This window comes from Pristis pectinata, chromosome 7 (genome assembly GCF_009764475.1).
Source record: "Pristis pectinata isolate sPriPec2 chromosome 7, sPriPec2.1.pri, whole genome shotgun sequence".
Classification (NCBI taxonomy): Eukaryota; Metazoa; Chordata; class Chondrichthyes; order Rhinopristiformes; family Pristidae; genus Pristis; species Pristis pectinata.
In genome coordinates, this window is record NC_067411.1 from 8,639,225 (window position 1) to 8,666,993 (window position 27,769).

At 39.6% G+C, this 27,769-nt stretch overlaps 1 protein-coding gene across 6 annotated transcripts in view; it reads left to right on the plus strand.

Annotated features, from left to right (window-relative positions):
* Positions 1-27,769, plus strand: part of clcn3 (chloride channel 3) — a 137,552-nt gene that overhangs the window by 9,792 nt on the left and 99,991 nt on the right. For 4 of the 6 annotated variants that reach the window (XM_052019760.1, XM_052019765.1, XM_052019763.1 and 1 more), the window contains exon 2: positions 6,554-6,729. In XM_052019760.1, the coding sequence (XP_051875720.1) occupies positions 6,570-6,729 (160 nt within the window). In that variant the 5' untranslated portion in view covers positions 6,554-6,569. Of the gene's footprint in view, positions 1-6,553; positions 6,730-21,122; positions 21,348-27,769 lie in introns of those variants that run through there. The other 2 variants (XM_052019764.1, XM_052019766.1) reach the window with 2 other exon arrangements.

Consider the following 27,769-nt stretch of genomic DNA (forward strand, 5'->3'; position numbering starts at 1 on the left):
CCCACCCAGGTCATTCTCTCTTCCTCTCTCTCGTCAGGCAGAAAATAACAAAAGCTTACCACCAGATTCAAGGACCACTTCTATCCTGCTGTATCACCTTTGAATGAACTTTTTTTATGCTAAAGATGAACTCTTGATTTCCCATCTACCTCATAGTGGCCCTTGCACTTCATATTGTTGCACTGCACTGCACTTCCTCTGCAGCTGAAACACTATTCTGCATTCTGTTTTCTTTTTACTACCTCACAAGTGTGTATGACTTGACCTTCCTGGATGGCACACAAACAAAAGCTTTTCACTGTGTTGCAGTACATGTGCCAGTAATAAACCAATATCAATACCTTTTGCATCCTTCCTGTGATGTGTTGAGTAGGATTGAACGCAGTATGCCAACTGAGGACAGATTAGTGTGTTATGATAGTTCAGTGTGACTTCCCTGCTTTCATACTCTACGCCTCTGTTGGTAAAGCCTTATTAACTGTTTTCTCAACTTGACCTGCTACTCTCAATGACTTGTGCACTTGTACCCCAAAGTCCCTCAGCTCCTGCACCCCTTTTTAGAACAGTTTTCTTTATATTTGTCAAAATGTATTTTTGTATTTGGTATTAAATATCCTTGTATCTACCACAATCTGCCATCTGTCTACCCATTCTTCCATTCCTGTTTATGTGAGAGGGATAGTAAATTATATGAATTTGGGTTTTAAGAAAAAGGGGAATGGGCTGATGGGATTTCTCTGCTGGGAGCAGCTTGGACCCTAATGGGTTGAAATGCCATCTTGTGTTGTAGTAATTCTTTCAGTTGACGTTCACCATTTTCCACATATTCCGTCAGCCACGTCCTTCGCCATTCCCTGAGCCTTTCTATAACTTCACGAAGCCTTTCTGCATCCTCCTCGCAGCTGACTCTGGTATCCAGCTTAACATCATAAGCAAATTTGGATGTGTTATAATTGATCCCTTTGTCCAAATCATTGATATGGATTGTTAACAGTAGGGGTCCCAGCGCCATTCCCTGCAATACCTGCCAAATGCAGCCTCCTGAAACAAAAATGACCCATTTATTCTTGCTCTGTTTTGTTTTCATTAATAAATCCTCAATCTATGCTAGTATATTACTCAGTACGGTGTGCTTTAATGAGACACTAGAGCCATTTTGTTCAACTTGTGTCAGGCTAACAGGTCTTTGGTTCCCTTTTTTCTCTCTTCCTTTTCTTGCCTTCCAATTGGTGAGAATTTTTCTGGAATCTATGGATATCTGGAAGATGACAACAGTGCATCCACAATTTCCATACATTTAAAATCTCCGAGATGCAGGTCGTCAGATTCTAGGCATTTACTGCCTTTCAGTTCCATTCATTACTCTAATACTAACTTTTTATTAATGCCACTATCTTTGATCTCATTCATTCTACACCTGTTGTCCACAATTTATGGGAGGATTTCTGTCTTCTGTGACGGCATGCATAGTATCTGTTTAACTCTACATGTAATAGTCAGTGGCACAATGGCGGTCTCAGGATACCTCCAGTGACCCGCATTCACTCCAGACTCCTTTTGTTCTCTGTGGAGTTTGTGTGTTCTTCCTTTTGACATTGTGAATTTTCCCCAGATGCTCCAGTTTCCCCCCACTGATTGGCTATTCGATAGCTATAAATTGTCCTTGGATAGATGGTTGGTGGGAGAATCGGGGTGTGGAGGCCTGCTTGGACTTCTACATTATATGGAAAATTTGGAATTTCTCTGCCAATTACTTATTCTGTAAGAGACCTGCATTAGCTTTAACTAATCTTTTTCGTTTTACATATCTATAGAAGCTTTTACAATATATTTTTGAGTTTCTTGCCAGAGTAGTCTCGTATTCTGTTTTGTCTTTGCTCATTCATGCCTTGATGCTTTGTTGTAGAATTCTGAACTTTTCACGGATCTCAGTTAACTGTTTTGGTGGCAGCATTATCATTAGTTAATCCTGTCTTATTACACAATACTGTATCCAAAGTAGCCTGCTCCCTAGTTGATTCCTCCTTGTATTGCTATTGGAGACCATCCCAAAGATGCTCCATGAGCTCTCCCTCAACGTTAACCTTGTTAATTTGATATGTTTTCTTTGTGTGATAATTAAATTTATCTCTGATTATTGCGATACCTTCCTTTCAAGCCCACATGATTATTTATGTTCTGTCTTACAGTATTGTGACAGTTATGGGGTCAGTTTGCTGCTTCTATGTAGATTCTTTCCGTTGCTATTTCTAGTCTTCACGAAGACTCATTTACCCATCTTGAGTCTCTGAGCCACGATCATTCCTCATTACTGCAGTGATTTCATCCTTTTATTAAGAATCATCCCAAATTTTTTTTCTTTCTGCCTATTCTTCTGAAATATCAAAATATACTTGAATATCCAGCTCTTGGCCTTGGTTACCTTGCGATCACATCTCTATAATGGCTATTGGATCATATCCCATTTATTTTTATTTTCACCATCAACTTGTCTGTCATATTACAAATGCTGCATATATTCAGATAAAGAGTCTTTGATTTGAGGTTGAAACTTATCCTTTGCATTTTGAAACATCAGCAGGGATACCGTCTGCTCTTCAGGCTTTTTTATTTAAATTAGTATGTGGCCTATTTGACGACGCTGCAGTCAGTGATGGCAGCAAGGCTGTACCAAGTAATTTGCTTTCGGATGGAGTCGAGGACATTTGTGAAAAGGACACTGTCACAATTGAATACACAAGAGAAAAAAGGTTTTTAATTCTGGTGCTAGGAAGTGTTTTGCTAAACAAGGGGGGAGTTGATGTTAACCCAGAGAATATGTAAGGAAATCTATGTAACACGATCTGTCCATTAGCAATCGACGTTTTAGGAAATCACTTTAAATCTTGGTTCATAGTTTTTAATAATAAATCTGATGATGGAAAGTTTAGCTTGAGCTGACAGTGAAAATCTTTTAAATGATATTAATGTGACTGAGATTAAAGAAGCTCTAGTTTTAAAAAGGACACTGCCATGGCTGCCAATTGCCTCTCTATCTTTTGATAAATTTGCTTGCCAGTGGGGCTGTCCTTGCCATTGTGTAGCTGGACCTCCTGCGCTTTTTCCACCTGCCATCTGTTATTTACATTTTTGGTTTTCGATTGGATTCTGACCTTCAGGTGCCTGTACGGCTATTTCTTTTCCCTTGAATTTGTGATTCAAGTTATCAATCCAAGAACACACAGCTTGCAGTTAATCTGCTGGTCATTCTCATCAAACCTGTCCTGGTGTCCTGATACTAACTATGAGGACTGTAAGGGTATTCTAGATGCTGTGGATACTCAGTGGCTCCTGTTGGTTGGATCTTGTCAGATTGTCTCTGAGCCGAACTGTCTTTGCAGGGTGTTTAATGGCTTTAAGGTTGATTTTCTTCCAGCAGCATTTCTCTTTCTGTTATCGTTTGTGGGAAAAGGCTGGTGGAGGTAACAGATTGAATCAGGTGGTGGTTAGTCCAACAGTTATCAATACCTGTCATGATGCAGGTGATGTGGCGATCCTTGCAGTTTCTTATTTGAATGTAATCAAAACATGCCAGTGCCTGGATCAGAGGTGTTGTCACGAGGTATTCTGCCGGTCTCTTTGACGGAGCAGGCTGTTAGGTGTGACAAGAATGTGATCCCAGCATTTTGTCAGGCTAAGGATTCCAGTTGGTATTGGCTTTCTCTATTTCCTCCTTGGCAATCGGACCTTTGCAGAGAATTACATCTTTTTTGACACGGGCATTGAAGTTACCCAGAAGGATCAGTGTTTCTTTCTTTATGATGTGCGCCAGGGTTTTTTTTCCCCCAAGAAGCCCTTCTTTAGCTTGTCTACAGCTTGCAGGGTTGGCATGTATGCACAGATGACCTATGGCATAGTAATCTGTATTAGAATGAGCTGGAGGGTTATGAGATGTTCACTTATCTCACGGGAGTCGCTGACACATGAGACTGGTTGATTCTTGATGGTAGAACCATGAAGACAGTGTTCCCCAACTTGTTTGTTCTTTGAACCAGCATCTACTGCCTGTTGCCTGAGGTGATGACATTGTCAGAATGTCAGCTTCTGGTAGATAGCAGAGTAACTGTCAGATCTGTTGTTATTGGGGCTAGCCATGATGGCCTTGTTGTTCCAGGAATGCTGAGTAGTGGAAATTGCTTGTGTGTGTAAGTAGTTTGAGGTAGGGTGTATATTAAATGTAATGGATTCCTTGAGCTTTCAACCATTTGTGGATGAAACTTCACAACAGATTTAACACACATTGTGATTAATCACCAATTAACAAATTATTATATCTGGGACCATCGAATTGATAGATGGTAACAAGGTGACCCGATGTGTGCAGCCTTGTCCAATTTAATATGCTTCATATTCGTTTTCTTTTCCCTGTTCCACAAAGATTCCAGGGACTTCAGGTCACTCACATCCAGAAGATGATTCCTAATAAAAATCTTTTTGACTTCAGAAATCCATTCAAAGCTTGTCACTTTAATCAGACCTTCAGCAATACCCACTTCAATGCTCATTTTATGTATTTTGCTCTGAGAAATACCTTGATGTTTTGTGCAAAGGAATACAGATACAAATTAGAGTTCTGATATCCATCTGAATAATGACTAGTCAGATTAAATTTGCTCATTTTTGTTGCTTTCCGCAGGCTAGAAAGGATGCATATATTTTACCGTATGAAAATGCCCGTTCAAAGGTATTATTTATATGCAAACAAATTTTGGTTGCCGAACTCAAAATCACAGACACTGCAGGACAGGAACTGGCCCTTCAGCCCGTGATGTTGTGCCAATCTAATTAAGCTAATAACACCGAATCCTTTCTGCCTGAATGTGGTCCATAATCCCTCCATTCTCTGCATATTCATGTACCTATCTAAGAGCCTCTTAAATGCCTCTCTTGTATCTGCCTCCAATACCATCCTGGCAGCATATTCCTGGCACCCACCACTCCATGTATATATTTAAAAAGAAAACAAATTTGCCCCTCTCATCTCCTTTAAACTTACCCCCTCTCACCTTAAATGCATGCCCTCTAGTATTAAATTGCGACTCTGGGGAAAAAGATACTGGCTGTCTACTCTATCTATTCCTCCCATAATTTTATAAACGTCTATCAGGTCTTCCCTCAGCCTCTGTTGCTCCAGAGAAAACAATCTCAGTTTGTCCAACCTCTCCATGTAGCACATGCCCTCTAATCCAGGCAGCATCCTGGTAAACCTCCTCTACACCCTCTTCATAGTCTCCACATCCTTTCTATAATGGGGAATCAGAATTGAATGCAATACTCCAGATGTGTCCTAACCAGAGTTTTATAAAGCTGGAACATAACTTCCTGACTCTTGAACTCAATGCCTTGACTATTAGAGGCAAACACGCCTGGCAGCGTGATGATCCTGCATCTGTGTAAAAACCATCATTGAAGTTCTCCACTTCTGTCATTGGTTTCTGACTCTTTCAAAATAAACAGTTGAGGAACAGTATCTCATCTTTAGATTAGACACTTAAGTGAGCTCAACAATTTCAGATCATAATTATTTCTTCTTTTACTATTCAGACAGAAGCTGTTGATCATTATTCACATTTGCACCATTTCAAAACACATTGTTAATTTCCTTCTTTGATCTATTGCCGTCATCTTTGCATCATCATCATAAATAAGATATCTTTATTAGTCACATGTACATCGAAACACACAGTGAAATGCACCTTTTACGTAGTGTTCTGTGGGCAGTCCGCAAGTGTCGCCACACTTCCGACACCAACGTAGCATGCCCACAACTTCCTAATCCGTACGTCTTTGGAATGTGGGAGGAAACCGGAGCACCCGGAGGAAACCCACACAGACACGGGGAGAATGTACAAACTCCTTACAGACAGCAGCTGGAATTGAACCCGGGTCGTTGGTGCTGTAATAGTGCTACGCTAACCACTACATTACAGTGCCTGCCCATGATCATTCCCTTTTGCGTTTTAATTTCTCCTGTCTTCCACCTTTCTTTGTTCTTTCTTACCTGATCCACTCCATCACTACTTTTTCCTGCTTCTGTGCTTGTTTAAGAATTATTCATTCCTTTGCTTTTCTAGTACTAAAATGCTCCACATGTGGCCTGACTTGCTGAACACTTCCAGCCTTCTGCATTTCCAGCACTTCAGCATTAACTTCATTGTTTGATTGTGTAAACTTTACAGTTTGAGAAATTCTGAAAATGTCCTATACAACAACAGCAACAAACAACCTGTTCATCGTCATTGCTCATTTCCACCACCAGCAGGTTTTTGTTGCTTCAGATTCCAGCAACTGCAGTCTCTTGTGTCTCCATTATTACCATACAGTGATGATATGCATTGTTAATTTGTTCCAATATTTGGTCTATCCTTATGTACTACAGTTACTGAAATGCATTCTTCAAAAAAAATATATTCAAGTGCTTACCATGCTCAAAATGTGCTTAGAATTTTGGACAGATTGAAGTTAATCCACACTTAGATATATAGAATTAATGACCTGTTTCTGTCCTTTTTAGATCACCAAGGTGCTAAATGGAGTCAGAACAGTTGTTTTCTAGAGGATATTACCGGAACAGTTACAACAGTATAACCAGTGCAAGCAGTGATGAGGAATTGCTAGATGGAGCAGGAGTCATCATGGACTTTACAGGATCTGAGGACGATAACTTGCTGGATGGAGATGTTTCTTCAGGTGAATGCAATGTTTTGAGCTTGGGCTCCATTGGCATTAGTTTTGTTTTATCTAGCTGCTTGTCTAGTAACCTTTGTATGACTAATCTAGCTTTTAAGAAATTTTTATTCTTAATGCATTAAGATGTACATCTAATGGAATGAATTTTGGATGTATTGCAGCATTATCAACACAGTATAAATTAGCATATTACCTGCCCTCAATTTTGCTTGTTGCAGCAACTGGTGTGAGAGGCATGCAGGCTGTTCAGTCTATGTTTTTTTAAAAAAAAAGTTTTCAAGAGATCTCCCAAAGACCAATGCAGCTTGATTTAGAGAAATGGGAACAGGCCCTTTGGTCTCTGAATCTGCTCTGCCATTCTTCAGTATCATGGCTAATCAGATTCAACACCACTTTCCTATGCTCTCCTCGTATCCCCTTGGTTCCCTTAATGACAAGAATTCTATTGATCTGTTTTGAATTAATGGTAGAACTGAGCCTCCACAGTCCACTGAGGTGGAGATTTACAAAGTTTCAGTATCCTCTGAGCAACATAATTTCCCTTCATTTTGGTCCTATTTGCCTATTCCTTGTTCTAAGACTGTGACCCTGAGTTATACACTCCTCAACCTGGAGAAACATCAGCAAATTTAGAAATGGAGTAATTGGTCCACCTAGGAAATAAAGAGGGAGTTGACATTGACTTTTCAACCATGCTGCCTGCTTGTTGTTAACTTATGGAAGCCCAAGATATGCAACCAATGAGCATTTGGAACTTCAGAAAAGGGTGGCTTGCTGCAGCTAGCTAGATCATGGGAGAGAGTGTGAACATTTTGAAAGTGCTTTATTAGCTGTAAATGCTTTTAGATGCCATGAGGTTGTGAAAGGCAAATTATAATTAAGTTCCTTTGAAGTATTTGATACAAGCAGTGAAGGCAGTAATCATTTAGACATTTTGACTTTGGTGATTTCAAATCTTAATTAAAGATGGTTTGCTGAATTTTAATCATTGATTTTTGTTCTGAATTTTGTTTTAGTTAATTGTAGGATAAAAAATGAAGATGATAAATTGAAAAATGAGAAATTGGCCTGAAATCAATTTTCAATTTTGCGCAGTCCAATGGAAGTTGGCTTTGCTGATTTTTATAAAAAAGGTTTTGCATTGCAGGTATGAATATAAGTTGGAAGCTATTATTTTCTGTCCATTTATGGAGTGTTTCTGAACCATCACTCTCTGCAGTATGACTTCAACTTCTCTGTCAGTCTTGGGCCTCCTACATAAGCAGTGATGAAATGGTGGTTGCTGCTGACCTGTATTTAAAGATCCAGCATTGTCTACAGTTTGCATTTCATTTCACCCTTCTTCTGGTTGCTGTCACAATTCTAGAATATCCCCTTGCGTCAAGCAATAATTTCTTGTCATTCTGTATAGGATGAGGGTATCGCTGGCAAGTCCACCATTTCTTGCCCCTCCCTAATGCTCTTGATGGCCCATTGCCTTGAACTTATCAGATCTTTTTGGTGAAGCTTCTAGGGTTAAGACTCAGTGGCAGTGAAGGAACTGCAATGGTTCTAAATCGGGTTGGTCTGTTACTTCGAGGCAAATGTGCAAGTTGTGGAGGTCCTATGTGCTTGATCCCTTATCCTCCTTGTTTGCAGATGTAGTGGGTTTGAGACATGCTATTAGAGTTATTTTGGTGTGGTGCATCTGTGAATGGTACAAACTGCAGACACGAGGCAGAGGTGGTGGGTCGGCTGTTTTTTCCTGGATGGGTGTTGAACTTTCCAACTTTTGTTGGAGCTGCATTCATCCACGTAAGTGGAGTATATTCTTTCACACTCCTGACTTGGGCTTTGCAGATGGGAAAAGACACTGGGCAACCAAGTAATGAATCAAGTCATCCATGTTTAAGTAAACATGTTCAAGAAGGTGGCTCACCATATCATTTGAGGAGCTGTTAGGGATGGACAATAAATTCTGGTCTTTCCAGCGGTGACCATATCCCAAAGAATGAATCGGTTAACAAAAAAATTCAGTCAGTCTGTCAAGTTTTCGTCCATTTTAACAAAGAGCATTAATACCCTCTTTTTTTTGTGCATAATTTTTAGTAATTCAAATGCTGTTAAAGTTAACTTTCTTGTTATATGTTCCTTCCTTAATATTTTACGATGTTACAGAACCAACTCTTTTCAATTATCAGCTCCTTGGTTGTGTTGTGAACAGGTCAGGTCCATGTGAACATATGAATTAGGAGCAGTGTACGTCACTTGGGTTCTCAAGCCTGCTCTGCCATTTCACATGATCATTGCTGATCTGATTATAACCTCAACTTCACATTCCCATCTACTTATGGTGACCTTTCACTTCCTTCTTTATCAGGTGTCTGTCTAATTCTGCCTTAAAAATTACTCGTACTCTGCTTCCACTGCCCTTTGATGAAGGGAGTTGCAAGAACCATGACTTTCTGAGAGAATGCTTGGCCTTAAGTTCTGTATTAAATAGGTGACCCCTTAATTTTAAACGGTAATGTTGTGAAACATATTGACATTACAGTTGTGCAAAATGTTGGTTAGACTGCATTTGGAGTATTGTATGCAGTTCTGGGTGCCATGCTGGAGGAAGGATGAGATCTAGTTAGGGTGCAGAAAAGATTCACGGGGATGTTGCCTAGACTGGAGAGCTTGAGTTTGTAAGGAGAGATTGGATCAACTGGGATTTTCTTTTTCCTGGATCAAAGGAGGCTGAGGGGTAACCTTTATAAAGGTTAATAAAATTATGAGAGACATAGATAGGGAAGATGGTCATTGCCTTTTCCCCAGGATAGGGGAGTCTTAAAACTGGAGGGCACAGGTTGAAGTGGATCTGAGGGATAGGTTTTTCACGCCGAGGGAGGTGAGTATACGGAATGAGCTGCCAGAGGAGTTACAGTTACAACGTTTATTTTAAAATAAGTATTTGGACAGGTCATGGATACAGAAGTTTTAGAGGGATATGGGTCAAATATAGGCAAATGGGATTAGCTTTGATAGGCATCTTGGTCTGCATGGACCAGTTGGGCCGAAGGGCCTGTTTCCATGCTGTATGACTCTGAGTCTAATCTGTGACCCCTAATTCTATATTCTCCCTCTAGGGGAACCATCCTCCCCACCTCCACACTGTCAAGACCATTTTTGATCTTGTGTTTCAGTCAAATCCCCTTTTTTAAACTCAAGTGGATACAAGTGTAGCTTGTTCAACCTTCCCTCAAGTCAGCCTGGCCGTTCCATGTATTAGTCTAGTAAACCTTCTCTGAACTGTTTCCTATGCATTAGAGTCCCTCCTTCAGCAAGGACAAGAAGATACAGTCTCAACAATGCCTGACATAATTAAAGAGTAAACTCCCTACTGTTATCTTAAATGTAGTTAAGCATTTAATTAATAGTTTAATTAGTTTGGCACAACATTGTGGGCTGAAGGGTCTGTTCCTGTGCTATGTTCTAAATTCCCCTGGCAATAAATGACATTCTAGTGATTTCCTATCTACTTGTGTATGTGTGTTTGAGTCTTGTGATTTTTTTTTGTATTTTTATTTTTCTTTGAATTTCCTCATTGGGAGTTTATTGCCTGCTTCATTTTTGTATGTTGCTAGTTCAGTACTGATTTGTTATCAGTATGAACAAAATGAAAGCTGAGCAGGCATACTGTAAAGTTGTATAGAGGAAAGAATGGGGTACTATTATAATGGCTGAAATTTGAACTTGGAAGTGCTGACTCAGCAAGACTGTTCTGCTTGCAGGATTTGACAAGCTGGTTAATGGCATAAAGTGCTGAAAACTTAATAAAATATTATAAAGGTGTAAATTCTGTCAACCTTAAACAATAATTCAGTCTGTAAATTTAAAATGTCTCAGACATTCCAAAAACATTTTTGATTCAGGCCTTGACTACCCTTAGCATTGAAATTGCTCTCCTGAAGTCACAAAAGGCATCCTTTGTGATCCCTTTATCTTTTTTTTAACCTGTCTCTGGACTTCAATACACTTGACACTGTTCACCATTTTCTGTAAGCCCCCGTAGTTATCCATATGCTGTCCCTCGGCAAACTCATCTGTAAACAGTTTTCTACTTATGTACTGAAAGCACCGAGCCATATCTCACCAGCACTTCTTTCACTGCCTCTAAATTGTCTGACTGCTTGCCAGAGAGGGATTAAGCAAATGACCTGCTGGCCCTATCAAATCATCACCTGCCTCTTCTGCAGATGAGTCTGTGGTTCTTGTGTTGGCCTTGTTCGCTATCTTGGAACCCAACAGCCTAGAATAGAGGTAAGTCATTCTTGATCCGAGGTACTGCCTAAGGAGGAGGAAGGCGGCGGCTGAAGGAGCAGAGGTTTTGTCCCTCCATGCTCTGTTAAAGCAGACATCATCTCTCTCTGCTGACCTCCAGTTAAGAAAATTTGATTTTAAAATTCTCATTCTTTTAAAATCCCTTCAGTTGTCCCTATATCTATAACATTCTCTGATCTTCACTATTTGTCCAATTCTGACGTCTTGTTCATCCTTGAATGTAATCGCTTCACCATGGCAAATGTGCCAGCTATGAGGTCAGAATCTTTCTTTCTCTCCTTCTCTTTCAATCTTAATACTTGTTTACTTTGCACTTTTTTTCATTTTCTGCTCCGTCTTCTGATGTCAATCAGCATCACAATATTTTGACAGTGTTCTTGGGTTCCACATTTTTGTTCAGGATATAAATGTAATGTAGTTTCTGCTGCTTGTGCATAGAGCCAGTACATCAGCACCCTGAAGCAAAATACTGGGCATGAGTTAATGAGAGATGTTGTGATAAAGTTTCAGGAGCATTGTCAGTGTTTTCCAGTTTTATTCGAGTTTGCTGTAAATATTCAAGTCTGGGTTGAACGTTGTTAGATGATCTGTTTAATTACAAAGGGGAACTTGAACACTTGTAAACATGACGTTCCCACATTATTGCATTTCAAAAATAGGCCATTGAAACTGAATCACTTACAAATGTCTCTGAGGCAAATAAACACAAGTCTTTCTTTTCATTTAGCATCCATTGCCCTGCCCAATGATCAATATTGCACTGCAGCCAAGCACTGCACTCCTCACTGTCAACAACATCACCTATCTTTATTATCATGGTCAAACTTCCTAATCTTATCTCCTACATTCATGTCAGGGTCCCACAGATAAAGCTCCAGTTGGGAAAAAAACAACCCTCTGTCATCAACTTCTGCCTCCTATCACCACGGTAATTTTGGATCATAATTGCCCTGGATCCCATGGGAACATTTGGGCCAGTACCTTGTTCAAGTTCATATAGATTACATCAACCTTGCTACCCTCCTTTTAAAAAAAAATTCAGTCAAAAGAGTCAAACTGGATACGCTCTTATCAAAGGCATGCTGATTATCCCTGATCAATCCCTGCCCCTCCATGGTTTTTTTGGCAATAATTTCCATATCTCTGATGTGAGACTCGCTGACCTGTAATTACCTCCTCTTGAATAAAGGAGCCATATTTGCTGTTCTCCTCCAGTCATCTAGACCTCTGCTGTGGCCAGAAAAGACTTCTGTCAAAGCTTCAGCAGTTGCCTCCCATGGCAACCTGAGATACATCTCATGAGACTCTTGGGATATATTCACCATTAAACCTGCTAACACATCTAAGACCTCCTAGTTTTCTATAGAAATTAGTTCTCAAATTCCACCATTCCCCTCCCTGAATTCTCCAACTACAGTGTCCTTCTCCATAGTGAATACAGTTGAGCAGTATTCTGGTAAAACCTTTCTATGAACAGGTCAATGAGCATGTGATCTGAATGCAAAAGGACAGGAGTAGAGTAAATTGTAAATAGTCCTGTAATAGGAGCACCACTGCGCAATAATGTTCTTTGTTCACTGTGCGTGTCAGTAGAAATGCAACTGGAAATGCCCCAAAAAATGGGAGATTGCCTGTGAATAAAAGCAAGACCTCATGAACACTACCTTTATTATTCCTCTTTTGCACTATTTATTTAGTTTTATAACATAGTAATTTTTATGTCTTGCACTGTACTGCTGCCACAAAACAATGAATTTCATGACATAGTATGTCAGTGATAATAAATCTGATTCTGAAGAGCTTTGAAAATTCAGTCAAGCAAGTAATTTCAAATTCATGCAGGATCTGGCTTGGGTGTCAAAGTATTGCTTGCTTCCTGTTGTTAGAATTGTGTTGGAGCTATGAAAAGTGCAGAGCGAAGTTTCATTGCAATGATATCATGAATGGCAATTACCACAAAAGACTCAAAAGCGCATTCATCAAGAGGTTGTGATGAGATCCACTTTTGGTTTGACATTCATGAAATGTCCTGAGTCAGTAAGTCATGAAAGATTATTTCCATTGGTTGAAGAGTTGACAGCAAGTGGGCACAGATTCCATACTCCTGCCTTTTTAAAAAAAATGTTAAGTACAATGATTTCACAAAGGCTTTAGTGGCACAAGTACAATTGACAATATGGATTCCCTTGTTCTCTATTTTCTGTAATTGTTTCTGTGTTTGTGAACTTTAAGCACTCACTGAGATGCATGCAATGCTCTCTGATCTTAGTTTGCTAGATCTTAATCAATCAAGGAATTGCTTTGCATGGAAGACATTTGAGAAATGTCATTGACCTGAAATCATGATTCCATTTCTCTCTTCACAGATGTTGCCTAACCTGTTGAGTATCCCCACCGTTTTCTGTTTTATTTCAGGAATTTTCCCTCTTGCCTTTAAGTCCTGGTACCACCCATCCTTTGCAAGCTAATTATTCTCCTTCACTTACAGATGGTTTGAGCTGTCTTGTCCCTCGCTGTTATCTTTTTCTCTCTGAGCTGGGAACAACTGTCATGTCTGTTTCCTGGTTGTGTGATCCTTTTGTTATTTGATGTAATGGGTTAGTTGTTGAAGGCCCATCCTTCCACTGGGAGGAGCTGCTCTCATGCCTTAGCCAGCAGATCTTACTTGGACCTGCTATCATGGAACTGAGGTTGCCATGAGAGTTACAGAGCAATAAAGGGATTTTCTTTTTCTCTTAGGGTACAGTGACATTACTGTCTTCTATAGTGCTTAGCTGAGCTCTTTCTGTGAGGGGAATTTTAATTATACATACAGAGACTCTTTTGTTCTGCAGATGAAGAATGTGTAGTATTTTCTAATGTAGTGCGATGCATTCCATTGTCAAGCAGTCTTCAGCTTTCATCCATGTTATATAATAACCCCTTTAATTTTATGTAATATCATGCTGTATTTGGGCAGATGGAAGAACAGTGACATATGTAAGAAAAATATACTTGCATAAGTAGAAGGTAAGTATAAGAACAGAAGCAACCCAATTAGTCCTTTGAGCCTGCTCTGCTATTTAATAACATCTGATTTGATCTCAAGTCCATGTTCTTGCTTCACTTCCATTACGCTTCACCTTTTCTGCCTGATTTTTATCTCAATTCTCCCAAACTGCATTCATCAGGATTAAATTCCATCTGCTATTGATCTGCCCATCTTATTGATCAATATCATTTTGAAACCTGCGACTATCTTCCTCGCAATCAACAGATTTTGTTGTTATTTGCAAACTTGCTAATCATACCTCTTTATGAGGCCATCCTGTTTTATTTTAACACCATCATTTATTTTTTTTCCCCATTCTTCCTAACAAACAGTGGACAACCCTGTATACTCCAAGTGCCTTTTTAACCCGTTCATCTAACCCATGCAGATCCCTTTGTAGACTATTTTAGAGCATAGTTGTACAGTACTGAAACAGGCCTTTTTGGCCCAACTCATCCTTGCCAACCAAGGCGCCTTCCTGAGCTAGTCCCATTTGCCCATATTTGGCCTGTCACCCTCTTTCCTATCCATGTACCTGTCCAAATGTCTTTTAAGTGTCATAATTGTACCTGCCTCAGCCACTTCCTCTGGCAGGTCATTCCATACACCCACCAACCTCTGTGGAAAAACTGAGGGGCAATGTCCCCTTTAAATCTTTCCCCTCTTGCTTTAAATCTTTGCCATCTAGTTTGGACTCCTCGGCCCTGGGAACATGACTGACCATCCATCTTATCTCTGCCCCTCAACCTCCTTCACTCCAGGGAAAACCGTTCCGGCCTACCTAGTCTCTCCTTTCAACTCAAGCTCTACACTCCAGGCAACATCCTTGAGTCTTTTCTCCACCCCCTCTAGCTTCATATAATATCTTTTATGTAATATAGCAACCAGAACTTCACACGATATTCCTGGTGCTGTCTCGCCAACTTCTTATACAGCTGTAATATGACATCCCAATTCTAGTACTCACTGCCCTGACTGATGAAGACAAGTGTGCCAAATGCCTTTATCACCAACTTGTCTACCTGTGTTGCCACTTTCAGAGAACTATGTACTTGTACCCCTAGGTCTCTTTGTCTCTCAAGGTTTCTCTGTTCTACAACACTTCCCAGGGCCCTGCTATTCACTGTGTATGCCCTACTCTGGTTTAACTTCCCAACATGCTTCATTTTTCACATCTGAGTTAAATTCCTCTACCGTTCCTTTGCCCACTTTCCCAGTTGACCTAGATCTTGTTGTAATTTTGTATCCTTTTCGTGACTTAATTTTCCACTTATATTTGTATCATCAGCAAGCTTGGATATATTGCTCTCAGTTCCTTCATTTAATTAATTAACAAAGGTTAGGTTGACATCTCTGCAAAAACAAAACCAAGTTCTCCATGGAGGCTTTTGCCTCTGTATATGTGTAAGTCCTTAACTGCTGAACAGATGTGTTCCTAGTTGTTTGATTATTTGTGGATGTTGTAGACATTCATATATATTCACACTCTTTGACAGTGGGTTCAACCTGGGGCGGGGTTTATCTGGGTGTGAAAAGATTTCTCTGGATACTGCCTCATTTACAATAGGGCTGTACGCTGGACAGGGTCTGACCAGTTGGGTCAGAGCTGGCATCATTGAGGAGCTTCAAAGGGATCCTGTTTGAAGTAGCAGTAAAACAAGCAGGTAACTTGGTGGCAGTTGAGGGTGTTGAGTTGCTCCAAGGAAATTCTGGAATGTACTAAATAATTAAGGCCCCTGCACTGACTACTTCAACACTTCCCCAGCTATAGCTCTCCAACTTCTGTTCATCCTTGCCCATTATTTTCTGTCAGCTAACCAATCCTTTATTCGTATTAATGCATTGCTCTCAATGCCGTGAATGGTTTTCTTATGCAACTCTTTATGGAGTGCCTTTTTTATTGACTTCCTCTATTTATGGTGCTAGATGCATTTGTTAAATAGATCCCTTTCATAAAGAAACATGCTGCATTGACTTTGCCCAATCATATTGTTTCCTAAATGCTCTGTTATCACTTCTATAATATTAATTCCAGTGTTTTCCTGACAACTGATATTAGGCTAACTTGAACATGCCTACCCTTGTTGCCTCAACTTCAACTAGTTCCATGCAGTAACCAATCTGAGTTTGAAGCCTGACCTATGAACAATTTACAGAAGGCTGACAGGAAGTAGTGATTTTTTTGGGGGCTTGATAGGGTCCAAGAATCCACATAACTATGAGGTGGAGTGGGAAAGGTGAGGAGTATCTAATTTGAAAGCTCAGTTGCTTATTCCAAACATATTCTTCTATAATTAAGTTCAATACTTTAGAGACTGAAACCTCAGAGCTTTTATTCCCAATCAGCAGTAAGTTTGCATAGCAATTGTATTCACAGCAAAGGGGAGCAGTGTGCATGAACTGGAAGAGAAAGCAAAGGCAATAATAAGCTGTCGGTGATTTTATTGTTTATTTGCAAAGCAAATAAAGAACGTATGGAGAATAGACTTTAATTTTAGTCAATCGCTACTTTTGTTTAAATATATTTAAAACAATCAGATACGTTTGAAGCTTCAAAGATTAAAAATTAAGTTTTCATTGTCTTTGACCCCCCCCCCCCCACATTGTTTGAATCAGGCTGATTCACAACATCCCTTTTCTAAAGCAACCTTTTTGTGTGCAAGTTTGTACGCAATTTATTAGTACACATTAAAAATGAAGATAATTTTCCTTCAGAAAACTGTACAAATGCAGAGTTATATTCCCCATTTCAATGTTGACCAGCATTACATTTTGTTCATAGTTTTAAACTAAACTAGGTTTGGGAGATAAATTCCAGTGATTTATGTTTCTGCTTCCACAGCTTTTATTTTGGTCACCTATCACCTATCCTAAATACTTTATGTGGCTCAGCCTAAAAGAAATCTTGTTTAGTAACACTTCTCTGAAACACCCTTAAACCATAATAAGGATAATATATTAAATGTAAATTACAGTTAAGCTTTGATGCCATTCAGCAAAGTGAATGAAGAACTTTCTTAGCCCATAAACTTTTTTCCTGTTAAGACCTCAGAGCAACCAAAACATGAAATTGAGATCCTTGGGTCTATTTTAAGATGCATCCAACGTGGTGATAAGCTGTTTTTATGTGTTCCTCAGTGGATTTTAAGAAGTGAGAGTTCCAAAGTTTTGCACTTCCATGTATGGCACATATTGGTGAAGAGGAGAGTAGTGCACTTAACAATTGTACAAAGGTGTGATATATTAGTAACTCGATGAATTTAAGGAGAAAATTTGATTTGACAGTTGGATAATTTGAATTCAGTTTCTCAAAAAAATCATGGAAATGTTGGCAGTAGTAAAAATGATAATGAAGCTGTTGGGTTGCAGTTAAAATCCGGCTAGTTTTACTTGCTTCCTGAAGAAGGAGAGAAATCTGCTGCCATGACACAATTTGATCTATTTGCTGTGGTTGATTTTATATATGTCACCCTCTAAAGTTACCCAACAAGCACTGAGTTGTACATCTGGGAAAGAGCAATAAATGCTGGGCCCATGAGTAGTACAATATCAGCAGAATGATTTTGTTTATAAAAAGCTACTTTACTCTCCTCATCAAAACAATAGAATGCAAACTAAATGTGTAAGATTTTTCTTGGGTCTTTCTCCTGTTTTAAAATAACATCTTGGGATTCTGCATACATGAAATAATTTTTGGAAGCAACATTGAATGTATTAGAAAAGAATTTCTAACATGGAAAAAGTTGAAATGACTTCCTCCTTCATACAGCTTAAAAAAAAATTGTCTGAAGTTTATTGCCCTCCCTTGCATGCCCAAGCATGTGACTGAAAGGGAGGTCATTATAAGCTTTGTGATTGCAGTACAAAGTGTGGTTTTTATCTGGATAATGGCCCCACCTGCTTGTCTTTGCTCTTTTACTGTGTTTAGACATTTTGGACATTGAATGTTGGTCACAGCTGTTTACAGTGCATGATCATGAGATGTTTATTTTATATTGGGGGTTTGCTCAGAAGAATTACCTTGATGTTTTACATTCCTGTTATTTTGCTTTCTAAAGAAGACGATGACTATACATATACTATTGGTAGTACTGTAATAGACTCATTACTTTTAAGCATTTTGATATTCTTTGGACTGGTTTGTATATTTGCAATAATGCTTGACACAAGCACAATAGAATTTTTTTTTTGTAAGGTACCTTTTTGGAAATGGGGGAATCTGAAACGTTATCCTAATCAAAGACCCCACCCACCCCAGGCATTCTCTCTTCTCTCCACTCCCATCAGGCAGAAGGTGCAAAAGCCTGAAAGCACGTACCACCAGGCTCAAGGATGGCTTTTACCCCGCTGTTATAAGATTATTGAACAAGATTATTGAATGGACTCTTAACTTCACAATCTACCTTATGACCTCGCACTTTATTGTCTACCTGCACTGCACTTTCTCTGTAACTGTAACACTTCATTCTGCATTCTGTATTGTCTTAGCTCGTACTACCTCAGTGCACTGTTGTAATGAATTGATCAGTATGAAAGGTATGCAAGACAAGTTTTTCACTGTCAGTACACATGACAATAATAAACCATTCCGGTCAGATTTACAATAACATTGAGCTATGTTAAGGTACTGTAGTGGTTAAACAACAGAATTAAAGCCAGAGTTCTGTTTGGTTGGTTCAGAAACATGAGCTTGAAACCCATTATTGCATCTGGGGAATTTTAGTTGTTAAAAAGATTAGTTAAATGAAAGACTGGAAATGCTAGTCTCAGTAATGTTAACTATAGAATAAGAGGATTGTTGTAAAAATCCAGCTGTTTCACTTGTATCATTCTCAGTAGGAAATCTGTCATTCTTAACCAATCTGGCCTTTATGTGACTCCAGACCCACTAATATGGTTGATTTCGCTTCAGGGAAAATTAGGAATGAACGAAACAAATGGCAGGCTCGGCGGTGAGTGAACAAATAGTTAAAAGTAAATAATTAATGTAGAGAGGAGATCTGAGTTATTTTACGTCAATGACCTTTCATCGATTCTGATGAAAGACCATTGACTTGGAAATGCAAACTCTTCCACCCCTCCCCACCCCCACCCCCCCCCCCCCCCCCCCCCCCTTCTCTCTCCACAGATACTATCTGCCTGAACCTGTTCCGGTTTTCTTGCATTTTCTGTTTTTATCTTGGATTTTCAGCAGCTGCAGTTTTATTTTCTTTTAAATAATAATTTGGGTGAATAGTGCCTTGTTCTTGTCCAAGGTCTTTCTGGTGACAACAGCTTGGGAGCCGCAGGTGTCGTGAATTTCTGTTTCCTTCTTGCATCAGTATAGTGGATTCTTGCTTTGTAGAGTGTATCTGCTAGTAATCATTCTGCTGTTTTGTATGATAACTTTGAGTGGCACTTTTGAACTCTTATCTTTCCTCTCGCCCTTCCCCGTTACCACTTCCTTCCTATCACCTCCCGGACTTTACTTTTCTAACATTGGACGTTCTCTTTCAACTTGAGCTTTTTACAGATCTCCATTGCTTGAATATTTTCCTGAGCCATTCCAGTATCTTGTTTTATCTTTTATCTCTTATCTCTCTTCTCCAATCCCACCCCAAGCCATCCTCATTGATAGGTTAACTCCCAACACTAGAGTTTACAGTTTCTCATTGTGATCAATGGTGCTAAGGTAGAGAGGGTTGAGAGCTTCAAGTTCCTGGGAGCGAACATCACCAACAGCCTGTCCTGGTCAAATCATGTAGATGCCACGGCCAAGAAAGCTCCCAGCGCCTCTACTTCCTCAGGAGGCTAAAGAAATTTGGTTTGTCCCCTTTGACTCTCACCATCTTGTACCAATGCACCATAGAAAGCATCCCATCTGGATGTATCATGGCTTGGTACGGCAACTGCTCTGCCCAGGACCGCAAGAAACTGTAGAGAGTTGTGGACACAGCCCAGCACGTTACGGACACCAGCCTCCCCTCCTTGGACTCTGTCTTTACCTTTCCCTGCCTTGGTGAAGCAGCCAGCATAATCACCCACCCACCCGGGACATTCTCTCTTCCCTCCTCTTCCATCGGGTAGAAGATACAGCAGCCTGAGGCACGTACCACCAGGCTCAAGGACAGCTTCTACCCCACTGTGATAAGACTATTGAACGGTTCCCTTATACAATGAGATGGACTCTGACCTCACGATCTACCTCGTTGTGACCTTGCACCTTATTGCACTGCACTTCCTCTGTAGCTGTGACACTTTACTCTACTGTTATTGTTTTTACCTGCACTACCTCAATGCACTCTGTACTAACTCAATGTAACTGCACTGTGTAATGAATTGACCTGTATGATCGGTTTGCGAGACAAGTTTTTCTTTGTACCTCGGTACAAGTGACAATAATAAACCAATACCAATACCAATTTTAATATCTCTGGTGTCATCCCTCCCTTTTACTTTTTAACTTGTGCCTATCCCATAACAGCTTTCCTCTAAAGATGGAAGGCTTCATTTTGTTCTGCTCAAGGAATTTACTTTGCTAACTCAAGAATGCACCATTAATGTGCAGTCTTTATGATTAGACCATGTCTCAGTTGTTAGTGAAGTCCCAGTTCTATATTTTTTTTTGATAAAGAGCTTAGTGTACTGTCTCAACCAATCAATTGTCACTAAATCAATTGACTTTTTATGTGACTTTGTTATGTGCCTTTAAAACTGATTTGCTATGTCATTCATTAGTTAAGAAACCTGTGGTACTGAGGCATTTCAAAATGTACCAGTTACATACTTTCTCATTATTTACAGTGAAGTGAGGAAAGCAAGAAAAATGCCTTTTCCTCCATCTCAAAAGAGATAAACGGCATAATGAAAATATTTCCTGAAGAAAATTTTATTGTGCATTTAATAATGGGATAAAAGTTCACCTAAATTTTGGGCAATGTAATCTGCCAAAATTAGTACTGTCACCTTCAAAAAAAAAAATTAGATGACGATGCATTAACTCTGCTGCTAAGCTTCTGGGATCAGCGGACTGGTAACCAGTAGCAACGTGACAGGAGCAATTTCCTGTTGCTTACATCATAGCCCATCGCAGAATCCAAGCTGCTGCACACGCACACAGTCTGTTTTCCTGAGCTAACATGGCAGCTCTGCTGACTGCAGATTGAGAGGATAATGTGATCGACTTTCAGTGCAGTATACTTTTACCCACATTGCTTTCTCATGGATATGCCTTCTGATCCATACTTACCTTATGATGGTGGTGGTGGAGACTGCATTCCTTTGCAAGAAATGCCTAAGAAGGGTGAGTTTTAGTTCCACACTGTTTATCATTTCGCATTTGTGAATGTGTTCTTGAAAGGTAGGATATGTAACTACATTTCTGAATCAAATCTGTCAATTTGTAAGTAATTTCCCTTTTACTGGACGATGTTTTAATTCTGCAGCCAGAATTGGTTTTGTGTTACTTTGCTTTGCTGCCTTTAGTTATTCCCATTTTTTTTTTGGATGAATGGTTTAGTCCCAACAGATCACGCTGGTCAGTTAGTGATACCATTAGCGTCGTTATTTATGCCAACAGATGCTGCTTTTATTCTTTCATACCTTTTTTGCCTGAGGAAAAGATTCATTTAGAGGTTTCATTTAACAGTTAGGACATGCCACTGTGATATGTATATTTATAAGGATTCCCTACAATATGTATATCAAGTTCATATTGTTAATGTGCTATTGTTTTAAACCAGCGTTCAATGCCAAGCATTTTAAGTACTGGACTAAAATGGTTTCACAAAGAAATCCGGTGTTACGTATTAATCTCATTGCTGTCGCTCAATCCCTCCACCACCTCCACACCAATGGAATGTTGTTTTCAGTCCAGAGGTTAAGACATAGTTTCGAGTCATTTTTAACAGTATAGGTGTCCTTGCATGCTACTTTTATCTCAGTTAATTTTTTGGATAATGCAGAATGAATGACATCATTGTTAGTAGCTGCAGTTGGATATTTTGAGCAAGGTTAGTTTGACCCTTGTGCAGATAAAACCTAGATGCAGGCCTTGGTAACTGCATGTGGAAATTTAAAATCTGCAAGCATGATTCACAAGGTGATGCATGACTGAAGTTTTAATCATGGCACCTCTATTTTTGTCATGTTTATATACTTACTTGTAAATCCTGGAGCATTTTTTCTGATGCATAAAAATTGCATAACTGGTATGTTCCAAGTATTTGAATAACCTTGGCTTGTATATGTATTATTTCCCATGTTGATAAATTTGTTTGTTACGGCATGCCTGAAATCTGCTGTGGCTTTGTGGATCCAGTTTGTTGGCATGGAATATAGCTGCTCAGATCAATGTCAATGGGACTTCTTGCTTGATTACTTTTCACAGATGTGCTGTTGACTGTTTATGACTTTTTTATATCATTTATTTAATCCATTTATTTCTCTTTTTTAAAATTACACTAAATCACTTCACGTTGTTCCTGTCTTTGCTCTAGGCAAGTGCTGTTGTAATGACAGCAAATGAGAACATCTGTTATTTGAACTTTTTACTCGTTTGTTCTTTCATTGTTACTATACGGCAATGTTAGCAATACATTGTACAAGAAGTACTCTGATATTCAGGAGTATGAAATGCAGAAAGTTGTGCTGACTTATTACTTTATTGAAACTTAAATATTGTTTATTTTCAAAATGGTTTAAAGTAAATTATTTTGTCATTGATCCGTTTGTATTGCAACATCAGAACGCGCAAACAAATTAAGTGCCACTCCCCATATATGTCAGTAAAACATGATTTGTGATTTTGACCATATATCTGGGAGCTTTATTGATATCAGAGTTAAGGGAGGCCTTTGAATCCCTCCCAATGAGTGTTGTAGGTTAGCTGCACCTGTTATTAATTATGCATCCATGCCTGCTATAGCTTTTAACATGTTGGGAAACATGAAGGAGCAATTATTTGGGTCTTGCCTTGATGATGATCTTCATAAGCATGGCCTTACAGTCATAATCTTGGAATTGGAGCAAACAATTAACAACATATTGTGAACTCGGGCAAGCTGTGGAGCATATTGTGTTTGATATTGTGATTTCTTCCTCCTGCCACCCACCCACACTTTAAAATACATTTTATAAGATGTGAGTTTCGCTGATAACATATAGCCCATCCCTTGGAAGATATAGTGAGCTACCTTCTCGTACAAATCCAGTTCGCTGAATTAATTTCTAGATCTGCTGAATCAAAGTTCCAGTGGATGACCATTTTGGATGATGCTCCTCGTATTGGTTGCTTACATTATAATTTCATGGGCTAGAAATTCGACATCCATTTTACCATCCAGATGAGTGATGTATTAACATGTGCATGTCGACCTCTACTACTTAATCCAAATTTCAAAAATTTCAGCATCTCCACAGCACTACATATTGTGTATAGCCCAAAAGAGAATGACTTCCTTGTCAGCATGAGTGGTTTAATGTCAAGTTGCACTTAGCACTCAAGTAATGTGCCTTAGGGCTTTGAATTTAAAAGAAAATTCTATGTATGTTGAAGATCTGCCAAAAAATTATGGAAGCTTATTTCCTTGCCTTGTAATAAGCAGAAGTAAGATGGCCAGAGTAATTAAATTTGATTTTTGAAAGAAATCCAAGAATTTTACTGAATAAACAGCTGATTTACAGAAATTTAATTTGCCTCGTATGATAATCATATCTAAGGCCCATCAAAGCAGTCAAATCCTGAGTACTTGGACAGGTTTGAAATAACAAATAGTTTTGACCAGCTGAAAAAGAAAGTAGGTTAATATCCTGACTATTATGTACACCCAAAACATAAAACTGTCATCTCTCTTCACAGTGGGGCTGCTGTGTATAACCAGAATTTTCTTATATAACTTGCTTGTTTTCACTTTGGCTGGGTGTTCAGCCTTCATACAAAGATAGTAGAATCATAGATGCCTTCAAATGGCCTGGAGTGAGAATAAAGCAGAAAATAGAAAACGCCTGATGTGACCTGAATTTTGAAAAAACAAGGATGCTTGAATATGTTGAAAATATTTTTGATAGAATGGGAGGTAAATCCCAGAACTGCAGCTGTCAAGCATTCAGGCTGTACTCATTCAGGCTGTACTCATTCAAGATCTGGAGGTGGTGCAGAGAAAAGCCACAAGGCTGATGTATAACATTGGAGAAATTCAGCTTTTCAGCTTGAAATGAGGTGACTGTGAGGGGATCGTAAGGAAATGAAAGGATAGCTACTTCAAACTGTCAGTGGCTGGTTAAGTAGCCACAGTTTTTAAAAATAGAAAAAGGAAAATTTACAGCTGTGTTTGTGGAACCAAAACACCATTAACTATGCAACAAGTGGGCAGATTATAGGGTTGCACTGCTCACTTGGCATTGGTGCAGAGTGAGTTGAGTACATGTTTAATCTGACACTTCAGTACATCATTGAAGGTTGCTTTGCTGTTGGAGGAGCCCTCTTTCAGTTGAAGTGTTAAACTGAAGTCGTGACTTGAAGGTCTCTGTATAAGGTGCCATTTTATTGTTTGAAAGATAGGAATTTGAACTCCTTGTCACTCTTCGTTGCTCAACCAATGGCATTTAAACATTATTTCGTAATTATCCCATTGCTCTTTGTGGGAACTTGTGTGTTCAAAGTGGCTGATGTGCTTCCTACCTTAAAGCAATTTATTGATTGTAAAGCCGCCCTTGTGTCCTTCAGTTATGAAAGATAAAAATGTAAATGCAATCTTTATTCAATAAAAACAGCTGAAAAAACTGAACGGCTCAGATAGTACTTGTGGAAAGAGAAACGGTTAATATTTCAGATCGAAGACTTGAATCAGAACCGAGAAAGAGATTTTTAAAAATGGGTAGTTTTGAATTACATAGAAGATGATGGGAAGAATGAATAAGGGTTTATCTGATAAGGTGAGGCCAGGGTTGCTGTAGAGGTGAGTTACAGGGTACGTCCAGTCAAATAGGTTAAAGGGGGTAGTTAGTGATAATAAAGACGAAGAAGCATAATGTGTTGCTAATTGTGGGGCCGTGTGACACGTTCAGCAGCACTAATGGAAGGAATAAAAAACCAAACCAATATCCTTGGTGGATGACTTTCAGCAAAAATGGCCAGCTCCAATATAGACTGAGAAAGTGAGTGACCTGAAGTTAAAGAATTTGATATTGAGGCCAGAAGGCTGCAATTTGCCCAGATGGAAGATTATGTATTGTTCCTCCAGTTGGAGCTGTGCCTCATAAAAGTGCAGGAGACCACAAGTGTACATGTCAGAGTCTGAATAGGATGGAAAATTAAAGTGGCAAGCTACAAGAAGCTCAGGGTTACTTTTGTGGATACTGCAAACTGATCACCCAGTCTGTACCTGGTATCTCCAGTGTAGGGGAAATCATATTGTGAACACTGAATGAAGTACACTGGATTGCAAGAATTGCAGGTGAATTACTGTTTCACCTGGAAAGATTGAATAGAAGTCGTACTTCATGGAGAGAAGTGAAAGGACTGATGTTGCATCTCCAGCAGTTTCATGGGAAGGTGCCGTTGGACGGAAGGTGTTTGGTTGGGACAGAAGGGAAGACGTGGGAATGTTAAAGGAGAAGTTTGGTTTGGTGTTAGAATCTCGAAGCTGACTGAAATTGTGAAGGATGATCTGTTGAATGTGGATGCTGGTGGGTTGGAAAGTGAACACATTGCTCTGTCTCATATCTTCAGTGTTACAAAGCTGTTGTCATTTAGTCAAATGACTTAAACACTGAGTTCAGACAACTGACAGAAATGGAGCTAAATTAGCAGTTGCTTTTTTTTTAATGTAAAGTGGATTGGTGAGGATACTCGATATAATGGAATCTTTCACTCAGCTAAGAGGTGTCTGGGCCTTCATTTAATGAGCACGTGAAAGATAATTTGGCATTTCTTCAGTTTTGAACTGCTTTCATGGGCTCAAGTCAAGGAGTGGGGCTTGAACCATCAATCTGATTTGGAGAGGTGCTAACAGTGAGCTATTCTGACCCATGTTTTTAAAAATAATAAAGCACATGCTATAATGTATTCTTTTCAGGAGGAAAATTCTACCTCTTACTGGCTGTTTTTGTTGTCACCATGAAAATTTAACTTTTTTTTAATCTTCAAAGAGTACCACATGTATATCTTTTTGATAACCTTTTGGCAACCATAAGAGAGAAAGTTATTGCCTGAGATGCAGTGCATGGATGTAAGCAGATTTGAGGTGTGAGACAGAAGTGAACACAGTCAGTTGCTGATATTTGGGTAACACAAAGGTAAACTGGTTGAATTTGTAAAGGAGTTTTTTTTTAAAAAAATGTTGGTAATAATAAAACTAGGTCATGCTGATTTGCAGCATTGGTGAATCCTCACAGTTTTACCCTCAGGTTGCATCCAGCAGTGCTAAAGTAATATGTATTAAGGTGAGCAGTGCAACTGTAGATTGTAAAATTCTATTTTGCCATGTGGATTCATTGGAATCTCAAACTTGACTTCAACCCACCACCCCCCGCGCGCCCCCCCCTCACTTAATGTGTTCCAAAACAGAGGTGAACTAAGTAATTCTGTTTTGTATTGTGGGTGAAGATCTAAACAGAATACTGCTTATGCTTATTTTCATTTGTTCAAAATTTTCTCAAGTGTGAATGGTTCACCCACAATACTGTTCCTACACTGTTGATTTGTTATTAGGTCCTGTTTTTGTTACTCTATAGCACTGAAGAGAAATATTGTCAATGCTGTCTTTGCAAAATTCTCTAAATCCCATTGGTACAATGATACAGTATCCTCTCCCAGGGCAATGTCCCCAGAACCAAGGCCTCAGTCGCACTTGGTCAGCATCTTCTTGGCAGGTTATTTCATTCACATGCCTGACAGCAAACTCTCTATAAATGGATGCTCCATTTCCAACTCCATCATGAGAAGAGATTAGTAGGAGGACAGAGGAAAACATTCAAGATTTGTCTTCAAAACCTTACTGAAAAAGATCCCCATTGACTCCTGTAAGTCCCTGGAATGACTGCTCAAAGGAGTATTTGGAATTCCATTAAGTGCCTCAAATCCACGTGTTATAAGCACATGGAAGGCCCAGTAAATAGCGGATGGCGGGAACTACCTCCATACTTTTATAAGGGTTGCAAAAGTTTTAAGTGGTAGAGTGGGGGCGAGGAAAGGTAGGTGACGAGTTAAGGAAGGAGTATGAGTGCGGTATCCTGTACTCATCGGATGTGGGAGTTCCTGGAGTCTCCCTGCCTCCAGGAGGGCTACACCTGTACCCGGTGTGTCGAGCTGCAGCTTCTGAGGGACCGTGTTAGGGAACTGGAGATGCAGTTCGATGACCTTTGTCTGGTCAGGAGAGTGAGGAGGTGATAGAGAGGAGTTATAGGCAGGTGGTCACGCCGGGACCATCGGAATCAGGCAATTGGGTCACAGTCAGGAGGGGGAAGGGGAAGAGTCATACTAGAGAGTACCCCTGTGGCTGTACCCCTTGACAATAAGTACTCCTGCTTGAGTACTGTTGGGGGAGACAGCCTACCTGGGGGAAGCAACAGTGGCAGTGTCTCTGGCACAGAGCCTGGCCCTGTGGCTCAGATGGGTAGGGAAGGAGTGAGGAGGGCACTAGTGATAGGGGACTCTATAGTTAGGTGGGCAGACAAGCGATTCTGTGGACGCAGGAAAGAAACTCGGGAGGTAGTTTGCCTCCC